The 17278-nt window shown below is 42.7% G+C and overlaps 1 protein-coding gene across 1 annotated transcript in view; it reads left to right on the plus strand.

The window, feature by feature from the left end:
• The first annotated feature begins 4117 nt into the window (after nt 1-4117).
• Nucleotides 4118-17278, plus strand: part of LOC124480674 (leucine-rich repeat-containing G-protein coupled receptor 6) — a 167642-nt gene continuing 154481 nt past the window's right edge. The window contains exon 1 of the mRNA XM_047040210.1: nt 4118-4668. Within this exon, the coding sequence (XP_046896166.1) occupies nt 4442-4668 (227 nt within the window). The 5' untranslated portion in view covers nt 4118-4441. The remainder of the gene's footprint in view (nt 4669-17278) is intronic.

Below are 17278 nucleotides of genomic sequence, written 5' to 3' on the forward strand. Positions count from 1 at the left end.
CATCCAATACAGCTGACAGGAGTCGAGAAATCCAAACCCTGGAGCAGGTGCTACACCACAGCCAAGGAGAAAATGTGTGTGTGTTAGTGAGTTATAAATCATGCTTGTCTGGACCTCTCGACCAAAGATATTCCCATGCCTGGTAACTTCTCTGCACATTGCATCAATGTGCTGTGCTCTTCTACTTGACTCAATCTCACATCCCTCTCTTTCAATTGCTCTTGTCCCTGTTTGTTGTAAGGTGTTTGTGTGTGTGTTTGTGCAGACAGAGAGGAGACCAGGCATGCCAGTTCTTCACAGTAAGTGTGTTTAAGGGCTTCCCTAGGGCCGGCCAATTAAAGAGCATTTAAACATGATGACAGAGCACCGTGTCAGGGAGGGGTAAGGACTTGCAGGTGTATACAGTATGTATGTGTGTGCTAGTGTGTGTGAAAAACATAAGTGAGTGATAGTGCGACATTGTGCAGGTCTGAGGTTGTGTGAGCGTGTCATTGTGTGTGTGCGCAAATGAGGGAGACAGAGAGGAAATACTAATGCAAGGATTGTGTTCACACACTAGCACAACACTGTCACACACGGAACAGACAAACCATGGCTTACAACAGACAGAGGAGCAGAGAAAGACATTCCAGGGAGAGAGAGAGATGAATCAAGAGGGAATAGAGAGAGGGAGAAAGTTAAAGAGGGATGGTCACTGAAAGAGTTTTTGTGGAAAAATATAAAGGCCTCTCAGAAAAGAAAACATACGGGCCAGGGAATGTTAATTAATTAATGAGAAACAATTCAGCCTGCAAGGCCTGTACAGAAAACGGTGAAGAGTGAGACAGAGAGAGATAGATTTTGATGTAGAGTGCTAGTTAGATTGGCATTGTTGCAAGGATCTTCCAGGGCCAGCGTTGGTACCTCTCCAGATATTGAACTAAAAAACACACACATCTACCGCAGTAATGACCATGCATTGTATCAATTGTCTTAAGAAGTAGATACAGTTTGTTTTATAGATAGATATTTGTTTGTCTTTGTTTCTCTGGGTGTGCTAAAATGTCATTTAAGTAAGGAATAATGCCCGACGAGGTATCCAATATTAACTAATTACTAACCGAGAGTGAGGTCATGCCGGATAATATCAAACTGAGGCTTGAACGTATTGACCGAGCGATAGCGAGGTTGGCAAGGCAAAGCCAAGGTTAGTAAGTTGTTTATTATATGGCATTTTTAGCTCTTTTCATTTGGTAAATGAAAGTAAATGCTAGGCTAATTGTAGCTAGCTCTCAAGTCTTCTCACGGTGTGTTTCAGGTGATGCCTAGCAACCAATTACTTTTGATAGAAAGCGGACAACACGGTTCTGCTAAAATGGCTTTAATTCCAACACAAATAACGTGTTGTCCGCAATTTCTTTGTCGCTGTTGATATCTTCGGTATCGTCTGGATAGTAAAACTCAGCTGACTCCTCGATATCGCTCATTTTGAAGATGTCAGAGGAGGGCAATAATAATCTGTATCAGACCGCAGACCGGCGATGAGGTCAATACGCGGCTGGCATGACTACCCATTAGCCAATCAGAGCGCTCGTACTGTGGTTGCCATATAATAGACCAATTATTTGTTTGTAAACATTTGGGATGCGCGCGCTGAGTGGTGGCAGAAAACCGGGAAAGGATAGCATTTAAAATGGCAAAAGGACCATACGGATCATACAAATATCTTTTTAAAGTTAGATTAAAAAGGCCAAAAAGGTCGAGGAGGACAGCCTTTAAGAGAGAAAGCTATTCCCCATTGATCTGTCGCATCAGAATTTTGATTTGGATCACGAAAGTCTTGAAATTTGAGTAAGAATGTTGCCTGGTAGACCGCATAGTCGGGCGGCAGCAATGTCATGTCACAAAGTTCATAATTTTACAGTTTTGCAGTCAATTCTACATCTAAAATGTCGAGCAGGGCAGCTTTGCTGGGAATTGGGAATTCTGCTTTTAGCCAGCTGGTCCGATTATTTTTGCGATTTGTTTAAAACTGGCAATCTGAGTGAGACTGCGACCCGTTTTGATGTTAGCATCAGTCAGACTGGGGTCGTTCACTGGCAGTGTGCGCAATGTTGTATTTCACTCCATTCTACACCAGAAACGTCTGGGAGGACTGCCTATTGTAGATACGAGCCTGCTGAAGATAGCCAGCATCTCGGATTTCTTTAACCGAGCCTGTTTCATTAGTCATTTGCCTGAGAAAGCGACATCCGTTAGCCAGGCTAGTTTTTCCCGATCACTTGGTCAGGCTATTTAAAGGTATCGGGGTCAAGTGACTTGGCCATAGACAAGTGAAACGTGAATGTACTTGTCCAGAGGACAAGTGCCTCAAAAAGTTAATGTCAAGCCCTGCAATCCAGTGACCAGAGATATATGATGACCTGATCGACACTCCAAGTGTAATAGACCCGGGAGAAATTCGTCTTTTGAAACCGACATACGCATTTGAGCCTGCTTGACAGTCGTGTGACGTAGGGTGGTAATTGGTCTATAACGGTGCGTTCACACTGCAGTGACGCGATGCGAGCGACAACGTGTTTTCCATTTTTTATGCAGCCAGGCGAATCGCTTGCGTGGTGCAATGTGGGTAGCGACGCTGTCCCCAAATAAAGTCATGATTTTTAAGAAGAAAATAATCTGCCATGTGTAGAGTTGCGGCTACTGTTGTGTTGGCCGCAGCCTGTCTGAAGTAGATTGAGTAGTCTAGCGAGGTGAATAGCGAATGGGATATGAGATGAGCGGTTACATGATAATGACATAATACATTCAGAAAACTAAAATTGTTCAAAGAGGTTAAAATAAATATTGAAGCCATTCATTTTTGTAAATACAAGTTAGCTAGTTAAAGTCTTTCAAAATTGTAAATGGAGGCTTTGACTCTGTCCCTGTTGTTATGGTTACTTATGTCAGACACTTTGTGTAGCCAGCGCAATCATTTAGAACGATGAAAAGACAGTTTTGCTGCAATGACGTAGTAGCTGTCCGTTATCACCCGATAATGGATACCCCTGCAGCCAATCAGAATTGAGTATTCACCCAGACCATGGTATAATTTAAATTAATTAAGGGTAGACTTAATGGTAAATAGAACACGATGGAGTGAGGATGAGGGAGAGGGAACAAGAGTGAGATAAGAGAGAATCCACTTTAGTTTTTCATTATCTTCAACTGTAACTTAGATCTGACAATGTATTTTTGCCTGTCAGAAGCAGCTGACGCTCCTCAACTTATCTGCACCTCTCTCTCAGGACAGCAGTGTTTGTGTTTATAATGTGACATAGGTGATAACTGTGGTCTGGTCACTCAGTTTGCGTGTGTGTGGTCATGCTCTCTAGAAACTTGAGTAAACTGAAAACTGGCTTTTGGTTTTGGTGGAGCAGAAGGTGTTATAGTGTCACTGCAACTTTTCCCTCTACACACACAAGCACACACACATCCACAGAGACATACACATTTGTGCACACGCACACACACTCTTCACAAACAAACACACACTCAATCACACTCACGTACCCACTGCTCTAATGTCCTTCTCAGGTTCCCCCCTGTTCTGTCACTACTTTGTCACACACTTGTCTGTCCCTTCACACCCTCTTTTCCCCCTCTCAAGCAATTTTCATTTTCTTTCTTGTTTTCCTATTGCTCTATTTCTCAACTCTCCATGCAAGTTCATTCATAAAGTCCAAGCCCTGGAGAGTCTGGCTCACCCCACTTGACTGTGACTTCTTTCCTCCTTTCTTCCCTCTGTATCTCTCTCTCTATCCTGAAAGACAGGGAGTTGACATTTGGGCTGGGAGAGAACAAGAGAGAGAGAGACAAAGGAAGGAAAGAGAAAAAAACTGACTGGGCAAGATAAAGAGAGGAGAGACAGAAAGAGAGATGCAGAGCAAAACATAAAGATGGAAAGAGAGAGAGACTTTTGTATACCCCTCCCACTATCTGGGATGCTCTAGCCCATCCCTAAATGGGGGACCAATGAAAACCACCCGTTCTGGGCTCATGCACTCCCTCTACCATAGGTAAAGAGGGAGAGAGGGAGGAAGGAAGTTTGTGTATGTGTGTTCGTGTGTGTGTGTGTGAAAAACTGAGAGAGAGAAAGAGAGAGAGCCGGAGACAAGAGAAGGAGGCACACTGGGTGGAAAGGGAGAGGAAAGAGAGAAAACAGCGAGGAGGAATTTACAACAAGCTAACCCGTGGCAAGTCATTAGTAACTGGACTGGGGGAGAAAGAGAGAGAGAGAGTTTAGAAATATAGGTATGAGGCTTGAGAGAGTGTGAACAACTGACAGGTACAGATAAAAGTGAAATAGACTGAGACAGACAGAGCGGGTGAGGAAGAAAAGTGGAAAAGAGGGAGACTAGGACCAGAAGCTGGTGTCTTTTTAAACACAGATAGACAGACAGACAGACAGACAGATACCATGTTGCCCATCTTCCTCATCCTTTACACCACTGGGGGTGTGTGGGGGTCCAGCCGAATGATGGGGGGTTACAGCCGGGGGAAGGAGCGGCCCTCAACCAGAGCAGGGGTGGGACTGTGCCCCTCTGCATGCCAGTGCGAGGAGGATGACATCTTTGTACTGGTGGACTGCTCTGAGATGGGACTATCTGCTGTTCCCTCCACCCTGAGCCCACTGACCACCTACCTGTAAGTATACACTTCTACTGCAGTCACAACACATCTTTAAACTCTCGCGCTCACTTGTAGTTCAGTTTAAATTAATTACATCTTTATTTGTCCTTCAAGGACCATTATAAACAGAACAGTGCAAATGCGCACACTGTCTAATTGTTAGGTTTGACACAGAAAATTATGTACTTAATGAGCTCTGGTGAGTGTGTCAGTGTGTGTGTGTGTGTGTGTGTGTGTGTGTGTGTGTGTGTTTTTCTGTGTATGTGAATTACCTGTACATTCATCTATGTGCATGTGCATGCCAGAGCTTCAGAGTTCAAAACACTGTCGATTCCACTGATACACAGCATGGCTGAGTATTAACCCACTATTGCCAAATGTAGATATCATATCAGTGACATCAATATCACATCAATGTCATGTAAATATATCATTTGAAACATGACATAAAGATAACCAAAAATGTTCACTGCTTCATCTGAACTTCAGCACATGCAGAACAAACACTGGATTTTGTTTACCCATGACAATCAAAACAGCCAGCTCTGTCCAATTTCAGTGCAGAGATGGAGAGCCAGACATGCTAAGCAGTACAGTTAACTGGCCTGGGTTAACATTGTGGCTTCAGGACAAGCTGCTGTGTGGAGTTTGGCCACTAGGGGTGCACCAAGCACAACATCAGGCCAATTGTAGCGAAGGCGTGAAATAGACCGGGAATCTGTACAGTAGCTTGCGTGCAGGATATTCAAACATATAAAGTATGTTTGTTGTTGTTGTTGATTTCATGGATTCTGATATCAAGAGTTATTCCCTCTTATCAAACAGACACAGATCTTTGTCTCAGTATCACACCTACCCCTTCTTTTGTGGAATGCTTGTTGTGACATTTACCCTCCAAAGCATGTACACACAGTAAATACCATAGCAATACACCTCTCTCTCTTTCTCTCTTTCTCTTATACATACACAGACACAAACACACACACTGTGATCGCTGTCCCACGGATACCTCTTTTGCTGTAACTGGACCCTGAGAGGGCCAAAACGGAAACTTCTGGTTTCAAATCAAACCTGAAACACATTTGAAAGTCGATGAAACACTGTCCCCTCATTCCTGCTTAGTCCCTTCTCCAGGAGCTGGGAGGGTGAGAAGACACTGTGAAATTCACACTGTGTGGGAACACTGACAGTGTTCACACATTCAGAGACAAACACAGATACACAGTGGTGAGTGGTGACAGCTCAGTGTACAGCCGTGGCTAAAAGTATTGGGAACGACATACATTTTGTGTTAAAATGACTGCTAACATAATTTCAGTAAGTCATATCATCAGCACAGGGGAAAGTGTGAACTAGTTCTAGCCAGGTGAAAACACTATCATTCTGATTGGATTTTAGGAGCAGATTGACTGCTGTAAAAGAGGGGACTATTTGCATTTATTGAACAATTTCGCCCCCAAAAAGCTTACAAAAATATGAAATGCGCCTTATTGTATTCCAGTATTCTATAGAAACATGAGAAAACATTTTCCTCCATACTTAACCAGCAAACTAAGCAAAACACAAGCTTTGTCATTGCCAAAACCTATGGCCACGATGGTATGTGTGTTGCACCAGGAATACACCTTGTGTATCTTTTAGGTTCCAGATTAAACCATTAAACGATTAGCAGGTGAATGTGGTGACAATGCCTGACTTAGATATCTCCACTGACAGCAACATTCTCTTAAAAACACACTCCCATGCATTCAAATACACACAAATACGCACACACACACACAAACAGGAGTAATTGTTCACTTCCTCATTTCCAACAGTGAAGCCAAGTGAGTGAAGCCTGATTTAGAAACATCCCTCTGTTAAGTAAACAAACAGTAGGACCAACCGCTTACACACACACACATTCACACAACACACACACACAGGGTAAATCAGGATGAAGTATAGATTGTCTGATAGAGCCCTCCCTGAATGCTACAGTGACAAACTTTATGGGGCACACACACTCACAAGCACACACACACATTGGCACGCGCAGACACACATGCACATAAAGAGCAGGGTTTCACCCCAGTATAAACCATTAAATAGAATCAGAATCAGAAGGGATTTTATTCGCCATGAATGTTTGCACAAACAAGGAATTTACTTTGGCAGGGAAGTGCATACATTAAACATGTAAGAATATTGAAACTTAAATATGTGGATTAATTATACAAAAGGAGCAAAGTCTAGCTAATACCAAGGGGGGGGGTCTAGCTAATAGTAAGGGGAATAGAAAATAAAATATAAAATATAGGTAGCCATAATTTGCAATCTAACCAAAAAATGTTGATGTTACTGTCACTGGGAGAAATGATTACAAATAAATAAACAGACTGAAAAAGGACCCAGAATTTCAATATTCAGTTGTCTAGAAAGTGACACACTCATAGATACTCGAGGATCATAGATAAACTCAGAGCTTACTGACTGTCCAACTCCAACACATTGGCACACTGACTGGCCAAATCAGCTGCTGATTCTCATTCCAATTCTGATTGTAAGTTTGTCTCTCTTTCTGAACCTCTAAATAAAGAATTTCAGGGTCCTTATTTTGTCATTTCTGCTACTGACAATATGAATGAAGGTTTACTTTCAGAGCTTTAGATTTTTTTTTATACAGAATGCACACCTTGACACCATAGAATTCCACTCAGGATCCACTTGACAGGAGGCGCTCAGAGCGACTCCTCACAAAATACTCTGCTGAGATTTATGACAATAATCGTTTCCGTAGGCAACACATGAAATGAGCTGGCCCACAAAAGGCTTTGAAAAGACCTTCGCTTTGATATCAGATAAGAGAGAAAAGATGGAGCCCAAGGGTATGTGTGTGTATGTGTGTATTGATGTGTGTGTGCTTAAACAGAGAACACAGCCTGTAGCTCTTGTCGTATCCTGTTTAATTCCTACCTGTGCAAGACAGCTCCCCTCTTAAAAAAACCAAGATGCATTACATTAGCCTTGCAGCTGGCTTTTCTGCCCTATGGATGGTTTCTAACATTATAAGCATCTCTTGCTCTAGCTAGTCTAACATAATCGAGTTCTTCTTTTGAATTTTTAAAATAATTATATTGTGGCTTTTTTTCATGACTACAAAGTGTGTGGGCAATCTGTATAGTATTTTGGGGGGAAATGAGGGACGAGTGATGGGAACCCTTCCTTATTTATGTTAGAAAGGACTTGACGGGAGGATAGAAAACGGGCCTCTTTGTGAAGAGGTGTGGAGAGCTGTCAGTCAGCAAAATCCTCTGTGTGCGTCTATGTCTGTTACAGCACACAATCCTCTGTGTGCTGTATGTTACTGGGCTGAATTATTTTAAGTATATGGGTATGTATGTTATATGTCTAGGCTTACTCTGTGTGTGTGTGCCTGCAGTGATTAGTTGTGTGTGGTAGTGGTTAGCGTGGCTTTAACCTCACGGTAAATTGGCCAGGGGGAGGAAACCACAGGTAGCGTATTACCAGATAGAGGAAAGCCAAAGGGGGGGGGGTAGGCATCCAGACCACCCAGATTGTAGAGGGAGATATGGTATAGGCAGCTTGGTCTACCCTCTAGTGCCATTGCAAACAGAGAGAGGGGGAAAGCGACAGAAGTGAGGACAAATGAATACAAAGACGGCTTTTATGAAAAAACATGCAAAATCAAATTCACACACACAAACACAGCATCTGGACATCAGACCTCTGTGTAAAGTGATTTGCCTGCGTGGTCATTTACCCATTATGTTGGTGGAACGATTCCTATCATGGGTAACCTAGATCCCACTGTAAACATCTGACATGTGAGAAAGGACCGTGGGGGGGGGGGGAAGAAAGGAAAAGTAGAGAGAGAGGAAGAGAGAGAGAAAGGAAGAGTAAGGGAGGGAGGGAAGAAAGGAGGAAAGACATGGCCAGAAAAAAAGAGAACAAGGCAAGAAAGTGGAGATAGAGAGGCTGTCTGAACCGTATGGATTTTTGTGTCCTGTTGTGAGTCTGTGTTTGTGTGTCTGTGTGTGAGAGAGAGTGAGTGTTCTCAAATGGGGGGGGGGGGGGGGGGTCTAACATCAGCCATCAGTCCCAAATATCAACGTCCTGGCTCCAAACAGCTATAGCAGCCCCTCTCCTCTTCCCCACTCCTTCTCTCCCCCCGCCCTCTGTCCATTCCTCTTTAAGACACCCACCTTCTTCTCAGCGTTTCCCAATCACCCCGTTGACAACCAAAGCCACTCTGACAGCAATGGCCACCTAGTCTCCTCCAGCTGGAGCTCCTACAGCGTAAATAACGCACACTGAAATTATTAAATGAGCACACCGTTCAGCTCAGGAACATAGAGGTTGTCAATGGCAGGGAGGGAGATTGGGGAGGATGGCAGGTTTTCTGGCTCGGAGCCAGATAATTGTCCATGGAGATCAGAGCTAAGAGAGAGAAACACACCTGTAATTACAGAGAGACAAAGTAGGAAAGAGAGAAATTCGCTGTCATTTATCCATGTAATGTGTTCAATCTCAATATCCACGCCATTAAAACCAAGTGAATTGAATTGAGCTGAGATGAGAAAGCTAAACCCTTTAAATACCCTGACAGCAGATTTCTTCATCTTCTAAACTCTAGTATAAGAGATTGATCCTGGAGACCATGAAGGAACCATCTAATTTCTGTGCCCCCAAATGTATGCATCCAAATCTGGTCTAATCTGTGGACATCTAAAGCACTGTGACATTGCAAACAGGGCTATACAAATACATTGGACTTGATTTTGATCCTAAATCTGACAACATGGACCCAAGCTGACCTGTTTTTCCCCACTCCCCCACTGCACTTTGGCAACACACACACACACAGGCACAAAAAAGCTTCAAACATTCCAACCCCCAATAGTAAGATATTTCTGAGGGGCGGGGGTGTGTACTCCGATGGTTTGCGGTTTCCTGAAACCGACCTGGGAGTCTTTTTAAACGACACTCAGGGACAGCTGCTAGGTAAGGGTGGATGAGCGACAATAGTGACAATGGCTAGTCCCACCGGAGAGGAGGAGAGGGAGACCGAGAGAGACAGAGAGAGAGTGGGAAAGAGAAGGGTAGAGTGAGAGAGATGGAGAGAAAGGAAGCTGGAAGGGAGAGAGATCTGGAAGGGGGGTAGGGAGAGAGAGGATGAAAGAAAGGCAAAGTAGACACAAAGACTATAGTGTGCTACTGCATATCCTGTCCCTTAGAAAAGAGAAATCACAACCCGCAATCTGTGTGGGAGGGTTTATGAGTATTTGTGTTACTGTGTGTGTGTATATGTACAGTATATGAAGGTTTTTAGATTAGTGTCTATGAGTGTCTCTCATATATCTGTTATAAGTGTATTAGTGTGTATTAATATAATTATAATTAGAGTGTGTATTTAAGTCTTTAAACACCATTTTGACCGTAAATGTCTGTGCTTGTTTATGTAGATGTGAGCCAGCAGCACATAATACTCCAAGGATAAACGTATGCTCGAAGCAATGAAGAGAGTATTGAGGCAGTTTTAAAGCAGATGTGTGTCTGGGGAATACAATGTGTATGACACATGATGACATGGGTGTGTATGGAATGTGCAGGGTGTGACGTGTGTGTGTGTGATGAGCCGAGTGGGTTGGTGCCACTGGGTAAGAGAATGCCGTGTGGCTCACATGACCCGGATTCCGCTTCTGCCCTGTCCCATCCCTGGGAATCCATGGGAATGTGTGTGGGTATGTGTGTGTACACACCAGTTCACTCTCCATCCCTCTACAAAGATTGCTTTGTCCGGTCATGGCGTAAGTGTCCCTCCCTGCCCCAGAGTGTGTGTGTGTACATGTGTGCATATCTGTATTTTAAAGTTTTCCATTATTGATTTAACAACTAGAAGTGAATATAAGATTTTTAATTGCTCTAGTAGTAAGCTATTGCTAACTTACCCTAACTGGGTGTGAAATCCATCTCTTTCTCTATGTGTGCATGTGTATGTGTGTGTTTCTTTGATCCTGCGCCAGGCTTGGTGAGTAAATCGGTTAATATGGGGTTGGCAGTGTGTAGGTGATGACGAGTCTGAGCTAATGATACTTAATGCCTTCTCCAATTGATGCGCACACACACACACACACACACACACACACACACATACACACACACACACACACACACACACACACACACACACACACATACATACACACAGCAGCACATCCCTACAGGTACACTGAGTCTCCACTATGCACACAGACACAGACACACAGGTAATAATACCGGTACTTAATGCCCTACCCAATCCTCCTCCCTACCATCAAAGACTCTGTCTGAGCCCAGTACAGCTTTTCTAGCAGGGATTAGACCCACTGAATAGTCTGCTGGAACAAAGCAGTGATCACACACAAACTTGCGCAGACACACTCAAAGTTACCATCACTACCAAGCTACCAGCTACCGTTTTCTTTTAAATCAAGAGAGAGATAGACAGAGCAGAAAGGTTTAAACAAACTACAGGTAGCATCTTTTAAACCCAAAGGTCGAACAGCACACACACTTATAAGCATCTATGATCACTATAAGGCTCTGAAGGAGAAAGTTGATTCTACAGGTGGTTATTGGATCAGCAGGCTGTGCCACTGTAGAGAGTTTGGAGTTGAAATCTCCCAACCTGAGATCCCTTTTATATCTGGAATGAAGGAGCTACAGCAAATCTGGGAGACTTTAACTAGCTTTTACTATCATGGCAGCTGGCCAACTTCTAATCCTTCTTATTCAGGTCGACCAGTTTCATATGTGTTTCGTGTTACTGGATATGGTTCCCTTGAGGCACTGATCTCGAGTAAGTTGTGGGATATTGATGAAGAAAATTACGTCACCCTGCTGAAAATGATGGAGATGGGTTACATTTATGGAACTATCTAATTGAAAAGTGAATGTCTCAATTATTCCTTATATTATACTCTAAGTTGTATTATGGGAAATGTGATGCTAAGCTCTGACTGAGTAAAAACAATAGAGGTGTGAAACGTTGGTTTTAGCAAAGGAAGATAGGGGATTACCACTCTAAGGAATGCAGAGGCCTAGCCGTAAATTAGAACGTACACATAGGGCCAAGCTGCAGGAAAACTCCTCCAAACCAAGTCTGAAACTGTCACCCAGGTCAGGCCTAGGTCTGTGTCAAGGGGTTTTCTATGTTTGTAAAGCACAAGCATCCCATACCAACTAGAAGAAAGTCTAAGATATGTGTGCACCCAACACGAGCCTGGACATGGTCAGATTTATGTAAGGACAGAGATGCCAACGTGACACAACTTCTGTAATCAGAAACCCTAGTATAGGGGCTAATTGGGTGACGAAGCGTAGAAATGGTCATCAACAGAAAGGTACCAATAATGTGAGGATGCATAATGTATCTGTGACCAACAGTGTTGTACCAATAGCAAAAAATGACACAAATAATAGGCAGAAAATACAGTATGTAAGAGGACGTTTTGAGAGAACTTGCCAGTCTGCTCTTGGGAGCTTACTCACTTGGATACCTTTTTTACCCTGTGTTGGAATAAACCTTTGCATCAATACTCTGAGTTTCAGTGCATCTGTTGGGACTTAACCTGATTTTTGACTGGTTTGGACTTAAAATAATTTTCAACGTTGGGACTTAGCCTGATTTTTGACGGGTCAACACTTAGAATAATTTTCAACCTTTGGACTTAGTTTATTTTTGACTTGTACGGACTTAGGATTTTCCTCACTTCGACACTCTGATTTATTTTCACTATACACGGGAACTGGAATAATTATTTACGACAATATCTACGGTCATGGCTAGGGTGGTGTGTAAGGGTTGGGTAAACTGCTTCTGGGTCTGTTTGACAGAGTACCCTCCCAGAAAGAAGAAATCAAGTTTGACAGGTGTCTGTGGAGTTCCCTCCTCATTATTTGCATCAATTTCTGCTATTTCTGCTGCTTTCCATTTCTAGCTGACCTACAGAGGGGGAAATGAGTATAATATTAAATCTGTCTATATATTTGACCAGGAAACAATACAATTCCTATCTTGACTACAGTCGACTCAGGGCAGTTGTAGAAACTTAAAGTAGGTGTGTTACTGTAATTTATAAATATTTGAGAATCATTGTATTTTACAATTGTATAATGGAGAAAGGCCAACAAGTGTGCAGGCACAACTTTAAATGTGAAGCTGCAGTAAATATATGTCTGAGCATGGAATTGGGCATGTTGGGCCCAGAAAAACACAAAAAACGAGTTTTTATTTCCAGCTTTTATTTAAATTTGTGCCATTTAATGTTACATGTACTCTAAAAGGAAAGCAAAGAACAAACAACCAACTGGTCATGGAAATTACTTTGTATTCTGAAATTGTTCCCATCAAAGTTGCCACCTTTTGCAGATATACCTGCAAAACACACTTCTGGCATTCTTGACATAATGGAAATCTGATATTGTTTGGAAAGTTCATCCTTCTGCACAGTTAGTCCCAAACCGTTTCAATGGAGTTTGAGTCATAAGACTGTGCTGACCTTTTCATGATACTGGCTGTTTTTTATCCTTCTGAGGTAGTTCTGTTTAACACTTTTTATTGGTGTTTTAGGGGTAAGCAATACAATTGTGAGTCAGATGGCTAAGCGGTTAGGAAATCGGACTAGTAATCTGAAGGTTGCCAGATCGATTCCCGGCCGTGGAAAATTACGTTGTGTCCCTGGGGCGAGGCACTTCACCCTACTTGCCTCGGGGGGAATGTCCCTGTACTTACTGTAAGTCGCTCTGGATAAGAGTGTTGGCTAAATGTAATGTAAAATTTTAATTATACAATTTATACATCACAAATCTAGTGGTTATATCCCTATCCACAATAAGACCCACCCACCCCCAGCCAGCCTACCCCATGCAGCAGTAGTAAATACAGTAAGAGAGAATTTAGAATATATATATATATATATATCAAGTTTCAAGTTTATTATAATTTACTCATAAACAGCATTAATCAGTAATGAAATTCTTTGTGCTCAATGTCCGTTCAATTTAGAGAATAAATAAATTAAATACTTGAGAATGGAGAAAAAGGGTAGGAAAAATTGAAAAATAAAAATAAAAATTGGAGTGCAAAAAGATATTTCAAGGACAGTTCAGCATCCTGATGGCATGTGGGTAAAAACTATTCCTGTATCTGCTGGTACGGGACCTTATGCTCTTGTATCGCCTTCCAGAAGGCAGGAGGGAGAAAAGACTGTGGCAGGGATGACTGGGGTCAGAAATGATTCGCTTGGCCTTCCTCCTGCAGCGCTGGCTGTAAAGGTCCTGAATGGATGGCAATGCAGTCCTTGTAATACGCTGTGCCGATTTTACCACTCTTTGTAGTGTCTTCCTGTCCTGGGCAGTGCTGTTGCCAAACCATGTTGTAATTCCACCAGTCAGTATGCTCTCAATGGTGCAGCGGTAAAAATTGGTCAGTACAGTGCAGTCCATGCCAAATTTCCGCAGTCGCCGCAGAAAAAAGAGCCTCTGTTTCGCTGTCCTTGTAACCACACCGATATGGTGTGTCCAGCTCAGATCCTCGCTGATATTGATTCCAAGAAATCTGAAACTTTTGACTCTCTCCACAGCCGTGCCCCCGATGTGAATGGGTGCATGTTCTCCCTGCAGTCCACTATCAACTCCTTGGTTTTTGCTACATTAAGCAGCAGGCTGTTATCCTGACACCAAGATGTCATTGTTGCCACCTCTGCTCTGTAGGCAGACTCATCACCATTCTTGATGCAGCCGATAATGGTGGTGTCATCAGCAAACTTAGTGATGGTGTTGGAGCTGTTAGTGGTTGCACAATCATAGGTGAACGGGGAGTACAACAGTGGACTTAACACACAACCCTGTGGGGCACCAGTGCTGAGTGTTAGACTGGTTGAGGTGATGTTACCTAGCCGTACTGCCTGTGGCCTGTCTGTCAGGAAGTTCAATATCCAGCTGCACATGGAGGGACTGATGTTCAGGTCCTGTAGTTTCATGATGAGCCTGGATGGTACTATGGTGTTGAAGGCGGAGCTGAAGTCGATGAAGAGCATCCGCACGTACGTGTTGTTCTGATCCAGGTGAGAGAGAGCAGTGTTCAAGGCCAAAGCTACAGCATCCTCTGTAGACCTGTTCGGCCTATATGCAAACTGGAGTGGGTCTAATGCAGGTGACAGGCAGGATGTAATGCGGTCTTTGACTAACCTCTCAAAGCATTTCATCACAACAGAGGTGAGTGCGACAGGGCGGTAATCATTGAGACAGCTCACTGATGGTTTCTTAGGGACTGGGATGATGGTGGCCCTCTTGAAGCTATTGGGGACGACAGACTGGGACAGGGAGAGGTTAAAGATGTCACTGAACACCTCTGCCAGTTCAGGAGCACAAGCCTTGAGAACACGGCCAGGGATGTTGTCAGGTCCTGGAGCTTTATGCACATTCACTCTCCTGAAAGACTTGCACACATCAGTCACAGATACCTGGAGAGGGCAGCTGTCTTGCTCCAGCAGTACCTCTGACCTGGTGTGGGACTCAAATCGAGCATAAAAGGTGTTCAGCTCTTCTGCAAGAGAAACAGAGACCTCTGCTTGATGGCTGTTTCCTTTATAATCAGTGATAGTCTTCAACCCACTCCACATGTCTCTGGTGTTGGATCCTGTGTAATAAGACTCCACTTTCTCCCTGTACTGTCTCTTTGCCAGCTTGATGGTTTTTCTGAGTTCACATCGGGCTATTTTGTACTCACATGGGTCTCCAGAATGATAGGCTGCTGTACGGGCTTTGAGTGCTGAAGACACTTCTCCATTCACCCATGGCTTCTGGTTTGGAAAAGTTCTGACGTTCATTCGCTGTACAACGTCATACACATATATATATATATGTACATAAATATATCTGTACATAAATATATAAATATACATAAATATATATAGAAAATATTATTAAATAGTATTACAATACAAGTACATACAACAATGCTGAAAAACAAATCAGAAAAGTAACAAAAAAGGGAGAGGGGAGGGGATCTTTCTCTTGTAGTGGCCTTTGTATGCTCTCATAGTACGACAAAAAAAAGGTCCAGGTTCTCTCAAGGCTCTGTATGGAACCTTTCAGAGTATATCTGATTTTCTCCAGTTTCAAGAAAAGACATGGTGTCTTTCTTGAAAGACAAGCAGAGAGGTGAAAGCTATGACAACATGGGCCCTGCCCTTAAGAAAACGAGTTTCGTCAGTAAAGCCAAAAATGGCACATAATGGGTTTGGAGGGATGACCACACCAAACGTTGTAGAGTAAGCATGAAAGATGTCTGCCCAAAATGTTCTGAGGAGAGGGTAGGACCAGACAGAGGTGTCAAAAGTATTCACATTCATTACTCAAGTAGAAGTATAGATACTAGGGTTTAAAAATACTTTTGTAGAAGTTGAAGTATCAACTCAAGATTTTTACTCAAGTAAAAGTATAAAAGTACTCAAAACTACTTAAAGTATACAAGTAAAAGTAGTACTGTAAAAATGCCATTAAGGATAAAAGCTTAAAGGTCGAATTATACTTCTCCGACTCCGTTCCGGACAGACGCACGCACGGAATAGGACGGATTGGTTGAATTTATACTACTCCGACCGCCCTGCGTGCTAAAGGCAATTCGCCGCCAGAACAGTAGATGGCGCTGCACTGCGATGTTAGCTAGGTTATCGAAAAGTCAGAGCAAATTTACAAATGAGCCGTTTCATCAATAAAATAAGCACATTTTCAGCAACTACACTGCCCATTTGTCGTTACATTTAAATTCAGATGCTGATTTACATTTACACTGTTTAGCTGAAATATGAATTGAAAAAACGTACAACAATGGCGGTCAAATTATTCTGTTCTCTTGTTGGTCATGGCAACCCCGCCCCGCCCCTGACACAAGCGGTTCTTAATACGGACCAATCACAGTCAAGGGGTATCCGTAAAATGACGGACGGATAGGAAAATCAGGAGGTGCACGTAGAGCTCTCCAAGGGGTTCGGAATGGGCACAGAGAGGGAGTTCCTTGACGGAGAGGGCGTTCCCTGTGTGCGTGTCCGTAAAAAACGCAGAAGTATAAATTGGCCGCGCCACAGGGACCTATAATGTACGACCCCACCTCCGCAAAAGACAATTTTTCTAAAGGCCATAATGTATGGAAGCAAATCGTGACCAAAATTCAAGAAATGCATTTTCATTTTAAGAATGTGGCTGCATTATTTGACTCATAAATGAAATTAGTAATCAATCATCCTATTTGCATTTTAATTTTCATCTTTAAGACTGCTCATTCTTTCACTTAATTAAAATGAAAACGAAAAAGTAATTTGAAATTTAATTTTCAAAATATGCCGCAGCAAATAGATACCAAAATTCAATTTGAAATGTAAAATTTGAAAATGAAAATGCATTTCCAGAAATGCATTTTCATTTTAAGAACATGGCTGCAAAATCGTGACCACAATTCAAATTCAAATGCATTTCTGGAAATGCATTTTCATTTTCAGAACGTGGCTGCAAAATCGTGACCACAATTCAAATTCAAATGCATTTCTGGAAATGCATTTTCATTTTCAGAACGTGGCTG

This window comes from Hypomesus transpacificus, chromosome 18 (assembly GCF_021917145.1).
Source record: "Hypomesus transpacificus isolate Combined female chromosome 18, fHypTra1, whole genome shotgun sequence".
Lineage (NCBI taxonomy): Eukaryota > Metazoa > Chordata > Actinopteri > Osmeriformes > Osmeridae > Hypomesus > Hypomesus transpacificus.